General features: G+C 39.3%; 1 protein-coding gene across 1 annotated transcript in view; it reads left to right on the top strand.

The window, feature by feature from the left end:
- Positions 1-15,213, top strand: part of FNTA (farnesyltransferase, CAAX box, subunit alpha) — a 33,322-nt gene that overhangs the window by 5,479 nt on the left and 12,630 nt on the right. Inside the window, exons 3-4 of the mRNA XM_077773074.1 lie at positions 10,979-11,093; positions 14,892-14,996. Coding sequence (XP_077629200.1) covers positions 10,979-11,093; positions 14,892-14,996 — 220 coding nt within the window. The remainder of the gene's footprint in view (positions 1-10,978; positions 11,094-14,891; positions 14,997-15,213) is intronic.

Below are 15,213 nucleotides of genomic sequence, written 5' to 3'. Positions count from 1 at the left end.
CAGGCTCCGAGCTGGCAGTCAGCACAGAGCCTGACGCGGGGCTCGAACCCACGAACCGCGAGATCATGACCTAAGCGAAAGTCGGACGCTTAACCGACTAAGCCACCCAGGCGCCCCATATTTTATTTATTTCTGAGAGAGAGAGCGTGAGCAAGGGAGGGTCAGAGAAAGAGGGAGACACAGAACCCGAAACAGGCTCCAGGTTCTGAGCCAGCCTGACGACAGGGCTCGAACTCACGAACTGTGAGATCATGGCCTGAGCCGAAGTCGGATGCTTAACTGACTGAGCCACCCAGGCGCCCCACCATGAGCAAGTTAAAAGGGAAGCAGTAGTATGGGAAAAGATACACCATATGAAACAGGATTGATATTAAGAACTTTGTAAGGAATTCTTTTTAAAAAACTTAAGGAAATAGGCAACCTAATAAAATAGACAAAGGGTATATGAACTGGTAGCTTACAGAAGAAAAAATTCCACTGGCNCAGAGAGAGAGGGAGTCACAGACTGAAACAGGCTCCAGGCTCTGAGCTGGCAGTCAGCACAGAGCGCGACGCGGGGCTCGAACCCACGAACCGCGAGATCATGACCTAAGCGAAAGTCAGACGCTCAACCGACTAAGCCACCCAGGCGCCCCTCTCCACTGGCTTTTAAAGAGGGGGAAAAGTCCATTATCATTATCATTAGGAATGAAAGATACACAAAATAAAATGGGAATGTTATTTTCCAAACATGCATTAAAAGGCAAAAAAACGAAAACTATCTTACGATATCAAGTATAAGGACATGTGAATGGATGCATATATTTCAGGTGATAATTTTCATGTTTAGCCATTTTGGGGTTTGGTTTATCTAGTAAAACTGGAAAATACTCATAATAACCTGAAATATTGCTTCTAATGATACTTTCTGAGTACACCCTGGCATATGACATCAGAAGGTGTACTAGGAGGTTAAGAATATAAACTTCAGAGACAGACCAAGTTGTTTAAAAAAAATTTTTTTTTTTTTTTTTGAGAGAGGGCACAAGTGAGCGAGGGTGGAGAGAGAGAGAAACCCACAAGGGGCAGAGGTGGGGGGTGGGGAAAGAGAGAAATAGAGCTCACCAGAGGCTCATGTTCACCCGAGCCAGGGCTCATGTGCCGGAAGCCAGGGTCATGCTCACCAGAAGTGGGACTTGAGCTCTCTAACCATGAGATCATGACCTGAACCAAAGTCAGATGTTTAACCCACTGAGCCATCCAGGCGCCCGAACTGACTTAAATTCTAACTTCACCCATTTTACTGGCTCTGTAACTGTGGACAAATTATTTAACCTCTCTTTACCATTATTTCCTCCAGGTAAAATGAGGAGAATAATAAGTATAGTTAATCCTTGAATAACATGAGAGGAGTGCTGACCACCCCCCTCAGTTGAAAATCCACATATAACTTTGAACTCCCCTGAAGTTTAACTAATAGCCTACTGTTGCTGGCAGTCTTACTGTAATAACATAGTTGATTAACATATTTTGTATGTTAAGTGTATTATATACTGTATTCTTACAATAGAGTATGCTAGAGAAAAAAGTATTAAGAAAATGGTAGAGAGGGGCGCCTGGGTGGCTCAGTCTGTAGAGCATGTGACTATTGATCTAGGGGTCATGAGTTCAAGCCTCACTTGGGGGGTCGTAAAAAAAGAATTCATAAGAGAAAATTCAGTACTATATTTATAGAAAAAATCTGCATATTAGTGGACCTGTGTGGTCCTGACCCATGTTGTTCAAGGGCCAGTACTGTATGGAGTGAGTAGATTATACACAGAATATAATAGAACCGTGTCTGGCTCAGAGTAGGTACTATATGGGTTAACTATTTAAATTTGTAACATTTTTTGAAAAAGCACGATCTTGGAAACCATTTATCTGTGTTTTGGAAAGGGGATAAACAAAATGTATCATTGTCATACAGTTGAGTACTAGATAACCAAAACAGGATCTAGGTCTTTTATAACATGGACAGATCTCAGAAACAATGTTGGGTGAAAAAAGACAAGTAAGATTTAGAAGCTCTGGGTAAAACATTTTAAATGTGTGATTTTTATTTATTTATTTACTTTAATGTTTGTTTACTTTTGAGATAGTGCCAGTGGGAGCGGGGCAGAGAGAGGGTGACAGAGGATCCAAAGTGGCTCTGTGCTGACAGCAGCAAGCCTGTTGTGGGGCCCAAACTCACAAACCATGAGAGCATTACCTAAGCCAAAATCAGACGCTCAACCACCTGACCCACCCAGGTGCCTCTTAAATGTGTAATTTTTAGTTAAAAGTATACTTCAATATTGAAAACTATTGGGGGCACCTGGGTGGCTCAGTCGGTTGAGCGTCTGACTTCGCTTCAGGTCATGATCTCACGGTTCGTGGGTTCGAGCCCCACATCGGGCTCTGTGCTGACAGCTCAGAGCCTGGAGGCTGCTTCAGATTCTGTGTCTCCCTCTCTCTCTGACCCTCCCCTGCTCGCACTGTCTCTCTCTGACTCTCAAAATCAAATAAAAAGCATTTAAAAAAAATTTTAAAAAAGAAAGCTATGGGGGAAAAATCTGATGAATATGAATTCTACTTATATAACCTCAGATACATTTATGAGTTGTCAATTTGATATATACAGTTCTAAGGGTGAATATTCTATTTCCACTTGTAGAATTCTGTTCTGCTCTCTCTCTCTATATATAACACATTCATATGTAAATTATGCCATGTCCTTTGTATGGAATGAATAGTGGACAAAGTGTTGTAGATGTGTATATTTTGGCATGGAAGAATATATCATTGAGGGGGAAAATGGCAAAATGAAAAACAGTGTGAATAATAATATACCAATTTCATTAAAAATAAGGAGGTCATGTTGCTGGCTCAGTATGTAGAGCATGTGACTTGATGTTGGGGTCATGAGTTCAAGACCTTTGTTGGGCATAAAGATTACTTAATTAAAAAGAAATAAATATTTTAAAAAAACACAACAAAACTATGTTTATATGCTTAGAAGAATATCTGGTAACAGCCAGTATCCTTGATAGAAATCCAGTGCGTTGGGGGATGGGCATGGAGGAAGGCACTTGTGGGGATGAGCACTGGGTGTTATGTGGAAACTAATGTGACAATAAACTATTTTTTAAAAAAAAAAGAAATCCAGTGCGTTGGAGAGTGGCATTGGAGTGGCGGAAACTTCATGTACTTTGATATTGTTTACAATGTTTGCATTGGATATATATTTCCTTTTAGTTAAAAGTGTTTTTTAAAGTAATACATGCTCATTGTAGAAAATTTTGAGGATGTTAAAATGAAGAGTCTCATCATCAAGAAATAACCACTGTTAAATTGNAAAAAAAAAATTTTTTTTTTTAAATAAAAAAAAAAAATTGCCTGGGTGGCTCAGTTGGTTAGGTGTCTGACTTTAGCTCAGGTCATGGTCTTGTCCATGGTTTCGAGCCCTGTGTTAGGCTCTATGCTGACACCTCAGAGCCTGGAGCCTGCTTTGGATTCTGTGCACATCTCTCTCTCTCTCTCTCTCTCTCTCTCTCTCTCTCTCTCTCTCTCTCTCTCTCTCTCGGCCCCTCCCCCGCTCACACTCTGTCACTCTTGCTGTCAAAAATAGTAAACATTAAAAAAAAAAGAACTACTGTTCGGGCACCTGGGTGGCTCAGTCCGTTAAGCATCCAACTCTTGATTTCGACTCAGGTCATTCATGATCTCACGGTTTGTGAGTTTAAGCCCTGTATCAGGCTCTGCACTGGTGGAGCAGACCCTGCTTGGGATTCTCTCTCTCAAAATAAGTGAATAAACTTAAAAAAAAAAAAAAAGGCAACAACACTGTTACCCTCAACAAAGTAGCTTTAGCGGGAACATACTTCAACATAGTAAAGACCATATATGAAAAACCCATAGTTAATATCATCCTCAGTGGGGAAAAACTGAGAGCTTTTCTGTATGGTCAAGAACAAAACAGGGGCACCTGGGTGGCTCAGTTGGTTAAGCGTCCGACTTTGGCTCAGGTCATGATCTCATGGTTCGTGGGTTCGAGCCCCACATCAGGCTCTGTGCTGACAGCCAGCTCAGAGCCTGGAGCCTGCTTCAGATTCTGTGTCTCTCTCTTTCTCTGACCCGACCCTCCCCTGCTCACACTCTCTCTCTCTCTCAGAAGTAAATAAAACATTAAAAAAATTAACAACAAAACGAAATAGGGATGTCCACTCTTCACCACTTTTTTTCATCATGGTACTGGAAGTCCTGCCACAGCAGTCAGTCAATAAAAAGAAAATAAAAGGCATTCAAATTGACAGGGAAGAAGTAAAACTTTAAGTATTTGTGGATGACATACTATATATAGAAAACCTGACAGACCATCAGATAACTGTTAGAACTGATGATAAACAAATTCAGCAAAGTCACAGATACAAAATCAACATACAGAGATCTGTTGCATTATAATACACCAGTGATGAAGCTGCAGAAAGAGAAATTAAGGGATCAGTCCCATTTACAATTGCACCAAAAACAGTAAGATACGTAAGAGTAGACCTAACCAAAGAGGTGAAAGACCTGTACTATGAAAACTATAGAACACTGATGAAAGAAATTGAAGATGACACAAAGAAATGGAAAGACATTCAATGGATTGGAGGAACAAACACTGTTAAAATGTCTGTTCTGCCCAAATACCCAAAACAATCTACACATTTAATGCAATCCCTATCAAAATGCCAACAGCATTTTTCACAGAGCTAAAATAATCCTAAATTGTTTACGGAACCACAAAAGACGCCAAATAGCCAAAGCAATCTTGAAAAAGAAAAGCAGACCTGGAGGCATCACAATTGTGGACTTCAAGTTCTGTTTTACAAAGCTGTAATAATCAAAATAGTATGCTACTGGCACAAAAATAGACACACAGATTGGAGCACCTGTGTGGCTCAGTCAGTTAAGTGTCCAACTCTTAATCTCAACTCAGGTCTTGATTTTAATGAGTTTAATCTTTGCGTTGGGCTCTGTGCTGGGCATGAAGCCTACTTAAAAAAAAAAAAAAAAAAGACACACATCAATGGAACAGAATAGAAAACCCAGAAACAAACCCACAATTATATGGTCAATTAATCTTCAACAAAGCAGGAAAGAATATCCAATGGGAAAAAAACTCTCTTCAACAGATGGTGGGAAAACTGGACAGCGACATGCAAAAGAATGAAACTGGACTACTTTCTTACACCCTTCACAAAAATAAATTCAGAATGAATTGTGAGACCTGAAACCATAATAATCCTAGAACACAGGCGATAACTTCTTTGACATCAGCCGTAGCAACTTGGTTTTATTTTTATTATTTTTTAATGTTTATTTTTGAGAGAGAGGGGAAGTGGGGTAGGGGAGGAGAGAGAGGGAGACACAGAATCCAAAGCAGGCTCCAGGCTCCAGGCTCTGAGCTGTCAGCACAGAGTCTGATGTGGGGCTCGAACTCACGAGCTGTGAGATCATAACCCGAGCCAAAGTTGGATGCTTAACTGACTGAGTCACCCAGGTGCCCCTAGCAACTTGTTTTTAGATGTATCTTCCGATGGAAGGGAAACGAAGGCAAAAATAAACACTGGGACTTCATCAAAATACAAAACTTCTGCACAGTGAAGGAAACAGTAAAATTGAAAGGTAACCTATGGAATGGGAGAAGGTATTTGCAAATGACATGTCTGATAAATGGTTGGTATCCAAAATGTATAAATAACTAAACCAAAAAAGTGAATAATTTATTAAAAAATGGACAGAAGACATGAATAGAGATTTTTCCAAAGAAGACAAACAAATGGCCAACAGACACATGAAAAGACGTTCAGTATCACTTATTAGGAAAGTGCAAATCAAAACTACAATGAGATATCTCACACTGGTTAGAATGGCTAAAATTAACAACACAAGAAACAACAGGTGTTGGCGAGGATTGGGGAGCAAGGGGAACCCTCTAGCACTGTTAGTGGAAATGCAAACTAGTACAAATACTCTGGGAAACAGCATGGAGATTCCTCAGAAAGTTAAAAATAGAGCTACTCTACAATCCAGTGCTCACACTACTAGGTATTTATCCAAAGAGTACAAAAATACTAATCATAGGGATACATGCACCCTGATGTGTATTGCAGCATTATCTACAATAGCCAAATTGTGAAAGCAGCACAAGTGCCCATCACATGATGAATGGATAAAGAAGATATGGTAAAGGGACTCCTGGATAGTTCAGTTGGTTAAGCGTCCAACTGGCTTAGGTCGTGATTTCATGGTTCAGGAGTTCGAGCCCCACATTGGGCTTTGTGCTGACAGTTTGGACCCTGTTTTGAATTCTCTTTCTCCTCTCTCTGCCCCTCCCCTGCTCCTTCCTTCTTGAAAATAAACATTAAAAGCGAATAAATTTTTAAAATGTGGTAAATACACACAATGGAATATTACTGAGTCACATTTGGAATGACATGGATGGACCTAGGGAGTATTATACTAAGCAGACTAAGTTAGAGAAAGATACCATGTGATTTCAGTCATAATTAGAATTTAAGAAACAAAAGAGCAAAGGAAAAAAAGAGAAGCAAACCAAGAAACAGACCCTTAACTGTGGAGAACAAACTGACGGTTACCAGAGGGGAGATGGGTAAAAAGATAGGTTAAATAGGTGATGGGGATTAAGGAGTGCACTTGTGATGAGCACTAGCTGATGTCTGGAAGTATTGAGTCACCACATTGTACACCTGAAATTAATATTGCACTATGTGTTAACTAACTAGAATTTAAAAACCTAAAAAAAAAAAAAAGAATGTTCTTGCTGATGCAGTAAAAGAGCAGTAAAAGTTACCAGCTTAAAAAAGAAGTGGGGGTTGCCTGGGTGGTTCAGTTGGTTAAGTATCCGACTTCAGCTCAGGTCATGATCTTGAGGTTCATGAGTTTAAGCCCCACATTGGGCTCTCTGCTGTCATCAGAAAGCCCACTTTGGATCTTTTGTCCCTCCCCTCCCTGCCCCACCTGTGCGTGCTCATGCTCTCTCTCTCTGAAAAACAGACATTAAAAAAAAAAGAACCACCATTAGTATTTGGTAAATAGCCTTCTACTCATCTGTGAATGTTTCCACAAAGTTGGTTTCATATTGCATATATGTGCATGTGTGTATGTTTTATATATATAGATAGATATGTGTGTACATAAAATAATGTATATATATGTTGTATATAGAATTAATAGGTTATAAGTGTTTTGTTATAATTTGAAAATTATTTGGGAGCTTGGTTCTTAGTGTATAATATTTCATAGTTATTTGCCATTTATGTTTCTAGATTTTTCTGGTATGATTTAAAGTCCGCTTTTTAAGGATAGTGTTTAGAAGTAGATAACCTTTTTATGTCTCAGAACTTTTTCAATATTTATTTTGAGAGAGAGCACAATTAGGGAAGGGCCAGAGAGAGGAAGAAGAGAGAGAATCCCAAGCAGGGTCCATGCCAGCCACCAGTGCAGAGCCCGAGGCAGCTGTTGAACCCATGTGAACTGTGAGATCTGACCTGAGCCGAAATCAAGAGTTGAATGCTTAACCAACTCAGCCACCCAGGCACCCCATGTCTCAGAATTTATAAAGAGCTGTAATTGTTTAATATATGTGTATTTTTAATATTTATTTAAAAATTTTAGTGTTTATTTTTGAGACCGAGACAGAGGACCAGTGGGGGAGGGGCGGGGAGAGAGAGACACACACACACACAATACAAACCAGGCTCCAGGCTCTGAGCTGTCAGCACGGAGCCCGATGCAGGGCTTGAACCCATGAACCACAAGATCATGATATGAGCCGAAGTTGGACACTTAACTGACTGAGCCACCCAGGTGCCCCTATTTTTTATTTTGAGAGAGAGACAGAGTGTAGCAGGGGAGGGGCAGAGAGAGGGAGACACAGAGTCTGAAGCAGGCTCCAGGCTCTGAGCTGTCAGCACAGAGCCTGACGTGGGGCTTGAACTCATGGACCGTGAGATCATGACCTGAGCTGAAGTTGGATGGTTAACCCAACAGAGCTACCCAGGCGCCCCAGAGCTGTAATTGTTCATGTTCTCCTCTGATAATTTCACTTTTGGGGTTTTAGTCTAAGGAAACGTGCACATATGCATTATGTATGTAACTTTAAAAAATTTTTAATGAAAAGTCATTGGAAGCTTAAAACAGTGATTTTTGTAAAACACAATTGAAAACAGTCCGCATTACCAGTATTAACAGACTGGTTTGGCAAACTAGGACATACTGATATGGTTTTCATACATATCTGTTAAAAGTTTTTGAATTGCCAGTAGTTGGAAAATTGTACACAATTAAGGAAAATAGCAAAGCATGTCCACATACATTTTTAATTGTGGGAAAAGGAAGTATTTAGCAGTGTTTACCACACTTTCTTTTTAATGTGTTTCGGGCTATAATCTTTTCTGTGCCTTAGCACGGACTGTGTTATGAGGGCATTTCAGCTGCACTGTCTACTGGTTCATTTTGATTGGTGGCCTGGGCTTTGGCATCAGACTAGATTTGTTTAACTTCTGGCTGCAAGGTACGCTGACCCCACTGTGAATTTGTTAACCTCTCTGAGCCTCAGTTTCTCATTGTGGAAAATGGGAATATGACAGGTTAATATTTGCCAAAGTCTAAGCTTTTACTTCAGTTAAAAGAGATTGGCAAAGATGAGAAGTTTTGATATATATCAGTGAGGATATGGAAAAAAAATAGGTTATTCATATATTCTTGGAGGGATATATGTATTGGTCAGATCTTTTTTTAGAGCTTAATTTGGCAGTACCTGTCAGCACCAACAGTGCCCATCACCTTGACGCAGTAATTCTACTTGTAGGAATTTATCTTACAGATGTTCTGAATTTGCACATGTGCACGAAAGCATCCAGTGATACTCAGGACAGCAAAAGAATGAAATATTCATTTATAGGGGATGAGTTAAATAGAATTTGAGTACCAGACAGTGAAATGCTCTGCAGCATTGGGAAAATAGGGTAAACTTCGTAATAGAATATTATGTCTTCCCATCCCTGTTCCTCAACATATTCATAAATAAGCATATGCTTTTAATGAAATGGGTAGCGTGCTGCTCCACACCGCCCTGTTTTCTCTTAACAGTCCTGGCAGTTTTTCCATCTCTCTTTGTCCCAGAGCAGCCTCCTTACTAATGACTGCATAGTACGTCATTGTATGGCTGTGCCATCATGGACTTAGCTCATTGTTTACTAATGGAGAGACTATTTGTTTCCAATTTTCATTTCTTTTTTTTTTATTTAAATTTAGCAATGGGGGGTTATAAACCAACTTTAGTAAGTTCTCATTAACCCATTACTGTCAGACCACCCTTTTAAATATTTCCTATGTAATCAAATACTCCAGTAAATTTCCTTGGATGTGTTGGGTGTATATGGGAGTATATTTGTAAGAAAACTTCCTAGAACTAGAAATATTGGGTCAATGAGTATGTAAATTTTATACACTCTTTAGTAATGTGTGAATGAAAAAAGCAAGGCCCAGAACATAGAGAGTGATGTGATCTCATTTTTTAAATTTTTTTAAAGATTTTCTTTTTTTGGGGCGCCTGGGTGGCTTAGTCGGTTAAGCGTCTGACTTTCGCTTAGGTCATGATCTCACGGTTTGTGAGTTCGGGCCCCGCGTCGGGCTCTGTGCTGACTGCCAGCTCAGAGCCTGGAGCCTGTTTCAGTCTGTGACTCCCTCTCTCTCTGACCCTCCCCTGCTCATGCTGTCTCTCTCTCTCTCCTAGAAATAAATAAAAACCTTAAAAAAAAAATCTTTAAAAATAAAAAAAATCTTTTTTTTTTAATTTTTTTTTTTAAGGTTTTTATTTATTTCTGATGGAGAGAGAGAGACACACACACACACAAAATGAGCAGGGGAAGGTCAGAGAGGGAGACAGAATCTAAAGCAGGCTCAAGGCTCTGAGCTAGCTGTCAGCACAGAGCCCGACGCAGGGCTCGAACCCAGGAATTGTGAGATCATGACCTGAGCTGAAGTCGGACGCTTAACTGACTGAGCCACCCAGGCGCCCCAGTTTTTTTAAAGATTTTATTTTCAGGTAATCTCTGTACCCAACATGGAGCTTGAACTTACAACCCCAAGATCAAGAGAGCTAGGCAGGTCCCCCGCTCTGATCATTTGTGTCAGAAACTTAGAGGATGGATTTAGAACATATATTTGTAGATCCATAGAATGTATTTGGAAGGATACAGTAGAATCAGTTAACAGTGGGTTGCTTCTGTGGAGAAGGACTGGGAATTAAGTCAAATGGAAATTAAGTGTGAACTTTTTTGTACTGTTCGAATTTTCTACTGTTGTGTACATTGCTTTTTCAGTTATAAAACTGACAAAAGGTGGGGCGCCTGGGTGGCTTAGTCGGTTAAGCGTCCGACTTTCGCTTGGGTCATGATCTCGCGGTTCGTGGGTTCGAGCCCTGCGTCGGGCTCTGTGCTGACTGCCAGCTCGGAGCCTGGAGCCTGTTTCAGAGTCTGTCACTCCCTCTCTCTCTGACCCTCCCCTGCTCACGCTGTCTCTCTCGCTCCTAGAAATAAATAAATAAAAAACATTAAAAAAACCCAAAAAAACAAAAAAAAAACTGACAAAAGGTGAGAAAAACAATAACAATATATTTGAATATATGCACTTTAATTTTACTTTAACGCGTTAGGTTTTTTTGAGATTTGGAGTCTGGCATTAACCCCCGTGTATACACATGAGCAGGATGCACACATATATTCCGGCTATGACACTAAAGCAGTCTCAGGGTGGCACTCACAGAGTCATTTGACTTTCTTTTGTTTATTGTTATAAATGATACACATGCACTATCATTCCTCCTAAGATAGAAGAGCATTTTGTATTACAGTGCTAAGTTTAAACAAGAAGATAGTCCTAATGCAGTGGTGTGCTCTCTCTCCAGTTAGAGATGTTTATGATTACTTCCGGGCTGTTCTCCAGCGTGACGAAAGAAGTGAACGAGCTTTTAAACTAACCAGAGATGCTATTGAGTTAAATGCAGCCAATTATACAGTGTGGTAAGTAATCCTCATCATTAATATTTCCCATGTAAATGTCTCATATTTTAGTTCAAATGACACTTTTTTTTCCTTAACTAAACTTTAGTTGTTATCAAAATAATAATTCACACTCTGAGTTTAAAAGTCAGAGACTGAAAGAAAAATGACATCCTCTGCCCCCTTCCTTCTTACTACGAGGGTCTCACTCCCCAGAGGCTAGAACTCCTAGCTGTTTTTCTTAAGATAACCTGTATATTCTAAATATGCTGACCCACATTTTATAGTATTTCATAGTATTCCTTTTAACAGATTGCTTTCTTTTTGTTTAGTTTCATTTTCTTTGTGCCAGTAAGTAATTTGTCTCCCGTGTGTTCTGATATGTGTAAAATGTCTCCTTTTTGCTGAACACAACAGGTAATCCTGTTTTGCTTCTTCACCAGCTCGGGCACTGGACATCTAGTCTCCAGGTCTTTCATGCGTTCATGATCCCATTTCCAGAACTGGCCTCTTTCTCTTTATTGACTTACTCTCGTTTATTGACCACTTTCTTAAATAGAAGCTAACTTATAAAAGGATGTGTGGGAAAACATTTTTGAGATTTTGTACATTGAAAAGTGTCTTTTAAAGAGGCTCTTCTCAATGTATTCGTAGGATTCTGGATTAGAAATATTTTCCTTCAAAATTTTAAAATTGGTTTTCTATTTCCTTTAGCCTCTATTGAGATGACTCCTTTTACTTCGCATTTAAACCTTTTTAGTATGTCCAGGCAATTTTTTTTATGTTCTTTTGATAATTCTTTCTCTCTTTTCTCTGTTTTTTCTTTCTGGAATGTGTCTTTTTTTAGTTGCTTATTGTTATAAATTGTACACATGCACTTTTTTATTGCTTTTTCTTATTTTTATTTTTTTGTCTTTTCATTTACAGTTGTGATATTTCTTCAATGTTATCTTCTTTTTTTTTTTTTTAATGTTTTTATTTATTTCTGAGAGAGAGTCAGCATGAGCAGGGGAGGGTCAGAGAGAGAGAGACACAGAATCTGAAGCAGGCTTCAGGCTCTGAGCTGGCTATCAGCACAGAGCCCGATGCGGGGCTTGAACCCATGAACTGTGAGATCATGACCTGAGCCAAAGTCAGGCACTTAACCAACTGAGCCACCCAGGCCCCTTCAATGTTATCTTCTGATTTGTATCTGTGATAAAAAATTTCTTAATGTCCAAAAGCTCTTTTTTGTTCTCTGAATATTTTTTTTAATAGCATCTTGTCTTTTCATTGATGTGTTACATATTTTCATTTTTCTGTGTTTGTTTTGGTCTCTTTCTTTCATGTAAACATTTTTCTCAAATCCTTGACTTTCCTTTCAAACTTATAATGGAGGCAGGACAAATCCTGATTGGAAGCTCTGTGTGTGGCAGGACTTGTCGATGGGCGGGCTTCACTGTGAGGTTAGTGAGTGGAGATGTGGCTGTTCCGTGTGAAATCTTCAGATGTCAGCAGTTCTCCAGCTTTTCTTGTGGCTAATTTGTTCCTCCAGAGAAGAGTTGTCTGGTTACAGCCTCAGGAGTGTGTGTTTGGGGCTGCCACAGTTCTGGGGCTCAGGCAGGGGAAGAGGGGTTGGGGTGGGGGTTCTCAGATGTTTTAGTATATCAACATTTTACATTTCCTGGTCTCCAGTCCTTTTCCTCACCCTGTATTCCTCTGTGTCTGGTATTCCTTTCTGCTTCAGATTTTTCCAGAGAAATAAAGCCACTTATGTCTTACCAGTTTTAAAAAACGAAACGAAACATGGTTTCTTCTTCTTTATATCTCCTTTACCTTCACACAAAACCCTTCACTTCTGACATTTCTAGTCAGCAGATGGCTGTGGGTTTTTCCCCTACCAGGCAGTTTTCTCTGATACCAGCTGTGTGTCCTACAATTTAACTTAGTTCTGACATTGTCTACCTGAAATTGTATAAACACCTGAGATTGAGACAGCGTCAGATCCCCCAGGTTAAGGGCTCAGTCCCACAAGACTGCCCCCTATTTCAGAGGCTTATTGCAAGTCCAGTTGTCACCTGTGCTTCTAACTGATTGGCTGTAAATCAGAGATTCCCATGACCCCTTCTTCAGGCTCAATTAATTTGCTAGAGTGGCTCATAGAAGTCTGGAAAACAGTTACTTATGTTTACCAGCATATTAAAGGATGTGATAAAAGGATACAGATGAACAGATACATAGGGCAAGCTCTGCGGGGTGCTGAGCTCAGGATCTTTTGTCTGTGTGGAGGGTATGTCTTCTCCCAGAACACGAATGTGTTCAGCCGCCTAGAAGCTCTCCAGATCCCGTAGTATTGGGATTGTATAGACGTTCCCTCATGTGAGCATGATCAGTTAACTCTGTTTCTAGCCCTTCTTCCCTATCTAGACAGTGGGAGGTGGGGCTGATAATTCCACCATTTGGTCTTCCTGGTGACCGGGAGCCACCTAAGGAGCCCACCAGAGTTGCCTCAATAGAATGCTTCTAGTACACTTATTGTTTAGGAATTTCTAAATGTTCATGAACTATGTGCCAGGAAGCAGGGGCAGAAACACATATGTTTTCTGTTTATCTCATACCAAGTCAGTAGATGTCATCGCTTCTCTGCTCAGGGTTGGGGGAGAGGTCTTGGCTGCTAAGGGCTATTTCTAGATTTTATACTGTTTCCCATCCCCTCCTTGATTCCTGCTTTTGGGAATACCTAACACCTCTGATTTCTGAACCTTTCTTCCTCTGTTGACAGGTTTTTATCACTTTCTGTTTTTCAAAGTTAAAACTTGTCTCTCAGCTTACCATTTTCCATAATTTTAACCTTTCCCAGTTTGCTGTGGTATCCCCTTGTCCCTAATTCTCTTTGTCCTTGTGGATTTATACTGTTTTCATTCCTTTGCTATCATTTTATGGGGTTTTATTAGGGTGGGAGGATAAATTTATTTATTTAATCCACCATGTTGCACTGGAATTCTTAGTATGATATTCCATCATTTTATGCACTTTCTTTTAAGAAATTCCTGACCATACATAACACAAAGTAACTTAAAAATCTCCTAAGTTTATTTGCTGTTTTTTTTAAAGGCAGTATGTCTGATAACTTTACCCTTGTAAACCAAACTGCTTATTTCCATGTTTTATGAAGCCTAATTTTCTTTAATAATAAGAGAGAAATACTGTTATATCTCCTATTTAGCATTTCATGTTAAAAGATAACTTTCAAAGCTGTTGTTTGTCTTTTAGTATATATTGAGTTGGAAATTTTAAAGTAAAAATAGACCAGAGCTAATAATCATGTTCTTAGAGAAAAGTTTGTTTTTAATGATATGATTCTACCTATGAAAAAATTAAAGAGAAACGTGTTTCATTTATAAGTAGGCTATTTTGTGGTGGTTCTAAAAATAAAATATTTGATGTTGTTTGTTATGGAATTAATTATATGAATCTAAACCTAAACAAATGTGCTGTATCATGTAGGGAACTATTATAGGTATAGAGATGTCTTTGATTTTCCTGTAATAGAACAGTGGTAACCAGTGTTAACCGAAAATAATCATTAGTTGGTTGTCTTTTTCTCCTCTCATACATTTGTTACCTTTCACTGTTTTTACTTCAAAATGTCGATTCTTCCAATCACCAGGTAGCTGTAGGGGTGGGGACAACCTCGTTCAGTTACATTGCTAAATACTGGTTACATGGAATACCTCCCAAACAACGAAGCGTGTTTAACCCTTTTGTTAAAGCTTTATCTGATTCTATGACTAGGCAGTTTATGTGGAGTAATGAGACAGTGCTTAATGTTTGCTACAGGCATTTTCGGAGAGTTCTCTTAAAGTCACTTCAAAAGGATCTACATGAGGAGATGAACTACATCACTGCAATAATTGAAGAACAGCCCAAAAACTATCAAGTTTGGTAAGATGAAAATAGGAAGGAAATACGTCACTATGCTAATATTACCGCCCAGTGAGTGATGAGATTATAGGGAATTGATTGTTTCTTTATAATTTTAGTACTTCCATTGGAGCTAATGTTACCTGTGTCGTGGGGTTTTTACGAGAATTAAATGAGATAATTTTATGTTTAGTGCTTAAAGTGGTACCTAATGTCTAGTTAACACTCAATTGTGTGT

This window comes from Crocuta crocuta, unplaced genomic scaffold, assembly GCF_008692635.1.
Source record: "Crocuta crocuta isolate KB4526 unplaced genomic scaffold, BGI_CrCroc_1.0 scaffold177, whole genome shotgun sequence".
Taxonomy (NCBI): Eukaryota; Metazoa; Chordata; class Mammalia; order Carnivora; family Hyaenidae; genus Crocuta; species Crocuta crocuta.
The sequence above is the reverse complement of the archived record's forward strand: the minus strand, read 5'-3'. Positions and strand labels throughout refer to the sequence as shown.